General features: G+C 52.7%; 1 protein-coding gene across 1 annotated transcript in view; it reads left to right on the forward strand.

The window, feature by feature from the left end:
* Positions 1–5000, forward strand: part of LOC135829322 (uncharacterized) — a 24963-nt gene that overhangs the window by 4893 nt on the left and 15070 nt on the right. Inside the window, exons 2-3 of the mRNA XM_065341726.1 lie at positions 719–955; positions 1337–1726. Of these exons, the coding sequence (XP_065197798.1) occupies positions 719–955; positions 1337–1726 (627 nt within the window). The remainder of the gene's footprint in view (positions 1–718; positions 956–1336; positions 1727–5000) is intronic.

Raw genomic sequence — 5000 nt, forward strand, 5'->3', positions numbered from 1 at the left:
ACCACTACCACTACCACTACCACTACCACTACCACTACCACTACCACTACCACTACCACTACCACTACCACTACCACTACCACTACCACTACCACTACCACTACCACTACCACTACCACTACCACTACCACTACCACTACCACTACCACTACCACTACCACTACCACTACCACTACCACTACTACTACTACTCGCACATTTGCACTCGCACATGCACATTTGCACACATTCACACACATTGGTGCGTCCATGGAGCTATGAAGCCGAGACCTCTGGTCGGCGAAGCTTAATGGGCCCCACCACCACACTCCATCATTCACCCCAGTCTCTGGAGATATGTGGATTTTGTAGAAAAAAAAAGAAAAAAAACATGCACATTTGCACACATGCACTCGCACATTTGCACACACACATTCGCACATTTGCACACGCACTCGCACAAACACACATGCGCATTTGCACACACACACGCAATTTGGACACACACACATCCACTCACGCACATTTGCACAGACACGCACATACACACACACGCACACACACACACGCTTTTCGAAGCAACATACCCAATCCATTCACATGTAACAACTGTAGAGCTACTGGGTACTAGAAAGATGTATAATGCCAAGGCACTTCTCCGCTGAACTTGACATTCTGCATGCAAATCCTATTATTTCAGTTTCCCAGTGTCAACATGTGTGTAATTATGTTTAAACAGGCACTGCGCTGGGTAGTTTGCTGATCGCTCTTACCGATGTTCATAACCAAACCTCATACGACCTGGTGATTACAATGATCGCTGCTAACAACACTCCTGAAGTTGTCACTCTGTACAACCAGATGCTGTCATCCACTTATCATCCTAGCGCTATTCCAGCAGGCCTTGCTACCACACAGGTCATAGTTGCTGTGTTTGCAGTGGGCTCTACAACACCTCTCAATGTCTACATAAAGGGTGAGTCGGCAGTGAACGTGTACCTGTGTGTCCGTGCAAGGGAGTTGTTGGTTAACTTTCAAAAGCATGCACTTCAGCCCTCAAGTCTCAGCTTCGTGGAACCTTGCTGTAGTGATGCGTGCTCCTTCAAACATCAACTTCTTCCAGTGAAAATGCGACGAAATGCTGACTGCTGATTGGTCCATCTGGCATTTTTGAGGCCGTTAAGCACCCTCGCTTTTCTACGCACTAATGTGAATCCTGAGTGTGCGTGCTAAGTACAGACTCGGGAGTGACAAATGATGCAAGCAGTCTTTCATGCAACGACTTGGAAAAATCAAGGAGATCACGGAGACATAATGTGTATGTGCATGTGTATACGAACCTGTCCCTCCTCTGTAGATGAATCTGAGGTGACCCAGAACAACTTGCTCGCAATGATGAAGGACTCGCGCAATTACATGATGCAGGGTATGGTGGCCCGCAGTGCTGCTTCTCCAACTCGCCCTCTTACTGCTCAAACCACCTGGAAGGTCGCTGGCACACCTACCCCTACTGCTCATTATCGCATCTTCAATGCTGATTGCTATGGTTCAAGTCCTCCTGATACTTGTACTCGGCCAACATATACAGCCATCTCCATGAATGCCAGCTCCCTTACTTTTCTGACGTATGGTGTTTACGAGGTCGTCTTCCAGGTCACCACAGGCTCTGGACCGACGGCGAAAACTAAATACATTACACCACCTCTCCGCCTCACTGTCAACACTGGCATCATACTGGGACAGACACGTAAGTTTGTTATCTTAAAACCCATTTTCCCGTCTAATTCAATGTAAATGAGGGATGGTTATTCAAAATGTTGGGTTAGCTTTTGGGCTAACCCTAGTTAGCGATAAGACCGATGCGCTGCTCTCTATCGCATGCTAGCTGCGACTGAGCTGGCTTTACACGTGCACTCAACTGCTGCGCATGCGCGCCCAAATCGCCTTGGGTAGCTCTTGCTGCGCTGACTTTGGCTTGCGCTTTCCTTTGCAGTGTCACTGAGCAGCAACCGGAATTTGTTTGAGGAGAATAGAATTAATTATCCAGACTCCTTGTAGCTTCCTCGCAGCCGTTTACTGCACGACAAACATGTTGTCTACCTCTGAAGCACGTCGTATGAACGTGTCGGACTTGCGGGCCGAGTTGGAAGGCCGTGGGCTGAATTCGAGCGGAACAAAGCCCCAGCTTCTTGCCCGTTTGCTGCTCAGTATCCAGGACACGTCGAGCTTGGCGGCACGGGAACCTCGATCCCTGTCGGCCACGCCATCCCTGCAGCAGGAGCACGAGCAGGAGCAAGAGCAGGATCTGGAGAGTGTTGCAGCAGGTTCTCCGACTCCCCAGATCCCGGACCGGAGCAGGAATGACGATTTGCGCCAGTTTGTGCGGCAGGAAGTACATTCCGCCGTCACCGTTGCCTTGTCGGAGGCGATCGCTCCAATGCTGGCCACCATCACTGCCCCTGGATCCGCTGGAACTCAGCCTTCGGCGGAGTCTTCCAACGCTGGTAATCTCTCCGTTCCCCAGACTATACGAGAGAAAATATTGAAGGGTGACTTTGTAGATTTCACCCAGCTGCTGCCCGATACTATCGCCACCTCGTATTCTGCCCCACGCCAGCTTCAGCTGCAGTTCAGCAGTGGCGGCCAGTCTCTGGAGGTGGTGGAAGGTGGAGCTGCCCAGCCCGTTCGTCGACGCGTCCACGACTTGCCGACATGGCTGGAGGCATGGACTCTCTTCATGAACGTTGTGTGTTCTGCTAACCCGTCCCGCCTGCAGGAGATGCTCTCATACCAAGCCACCATTGTTGCAGCCAACAGGCAATACTATCCGGAGGCTTGGCTGTCGTACGACACCCAGTTTCGCTCTGCCATTTCTGCTCAGCCAGGCAAGCGCTTTGACGTCATCGACATCAATCTGTGGCAAATGTCCGTGACTAGCCGATCAAGGCCCACATGTGAGTCCTGCCGCCTCGTCCATCCCGGAGGCGGCCAGTGTCCCTTTCGTCCGCAACGTAACAACCAGCAAGCCTTCAATGGAGTCCGTACGGTGTCTAATGGCCAACCGATCTGCCGGAACTTCAACGCTGGGCGTTGCAGTCTCAGCACGTGCAAGTACGCCCATGTCTGCAACCGCTGCGGGTCCAAGGACCACAACGGGTCTAAGTGCGGTAGGCGCCAGTAACTCTGCTGCTTTGGCTGCAGCTCCCGCGATTGTACATATTTCTCCCTGCCCTTCACGTTCTAATGATTTCACAAGCGCATGTCCTGCTGTCCACACACCCCTCTCTGTTTCTCGCTTCGAATCACTGCTCCGTAACCACCCTGACAGTTCATTGGCTTCGTATGTTATTAACGGCCTCCGCTGCGGCTTTGACATTGGCTTTACCGGCAACCGCATAACTAACCAGCACTCGTCCAACCTCTCATCAGCATTCCAGCACTCTGCATTTGTGTCTTCACAGCTCACCGCTTCCTGCAACGCCGGCTACACGGCTGGCCCATTTGACTCGCCCCCATTCCCATTTATGTACTGCTCTGGCATTGGCGCCGTTCCGAAAAAGAATGGCAAGCTACGCTTGATACACCACCTGTCCAGCCCTGCCGGCTCCAGCGTTAACGACGGGATCCCTGCCGAGCCTTTCTCTTTGCAGTACATCAGCATTGATGAAGCCATTAACATCATTATGTCCTCCCCGTCTCCTGCCTATCTCTCTAAACTCGACGTGAAGAGCGCTTTCCGTCAAATACCTGTCCGCCCACAGGATTGGCATCTCCTCGGCATCCTTTGGCAGGGGAAGTACTACTACGACCGTGTCTTGCCATTTGGGCTCCGCTCTAGCCCGGCGGTTTTTGATGCCGTGGCAGCCACCATCGAATGGATAATGCACCACGAATTCTCCATCCCTAATTTGCTGCATTTCCTGGACGACTACTTGTGCGTGAGCGTGGGCCAGGCAGTGGCAAATCGGCAGCTGGCCATTCTTCTCCGTGCATTCTCATACCTCGGAGTCCCGCTCGCGCCTGCGAAGGTGGAAGGCCCGTCTCGTACCCTGACATTCCTGGGCATTATCCTGGATTGTGAGAAGATGGAAGCCCGGCTCCCTGACGACAAATTGGCTGACATCAAGCGCCTGTTGACTGCAGCGAGCATCAACCCCACCATGTCTCAGCGCGAACTCGAATCTCTTCTGGGGAAACTCTCCTTCGCTGCAAGAGTCATCGTACCCGGCCGGACATTTATGCGGCGCCTGTGGTCAATTTGCAGTCGCTACCAGCAGCCTCACTACCGCATCAGTCTGACTACCGAGTGCCAGGAAGATATCCAATGGTGGCTACGGCTCCTGGAACAATGGAACGGAAAATCATTCTTCCTGTTCCCAGATTGGACACCATCTCCAGACTTGGAGCTGTTCACTGATGCCAGTGGCACCCTGGGCTGGGGCGCATTCAACAGCGGCCGCTGGCTTCAAGGGACCTGGTCGCCTGAGCAACTCGCTCACAGCATTGAGTGGAAGGAGCTCTAGGCGTTGGTCACAGCGTGCTGCACGTGGGGCAAGGAATGGCGCCAGCTTCGTATCACAATGCACTGTGACAACAAGGCCGTGGTAGATTGCATCCGCTCCGACACATCCAAGTCACCGCCAGTGATGACCCTGATCAGGGAGCTGTTCTTTGTGTGCGCCCGCTTCAATTTCACCGTCACTGCTACTCACATTGCTGGCCAGTCTAACTGCATTGCCGATTCGCTGTCTCGTTTCCGCATGGAGGAATTCCGGCGTCTCGCCCCAGCTGCTCAAGCACAACCAGACCGAGCAGTGCTGCCATTCCTGTCGATGTCGATGCCTTGACATACAGGTACCGATTGCCATTGCTAAATTGCCGTATTGAGAACCTGCGTTGGATTTCATCCATCTCGTGCTTTAATCACTTGTTCTTAGCTCTCGTGCATTGGTGGTGAACGCTTGCTGGGGTGCCGTGTGCTGGTTTTCTGGGAACAGCTTCCTTCAACTGGTTGCTTTGCT

Source organism: Sycon ciliatum, chromosome 13 (genome assembly GCF_964019385.1).
Source record: "Sycon ciliatum chromosome 13, ocSycCili1.1, whole genome shotgun sequence".
In the NCBI taxonomy this organism is placed as follows: Eukaryota; Metazoa; Porifera; class Calcarea; order Leucosolenida; family Sycettidae; genus Sycon; species Sycon ciliatum.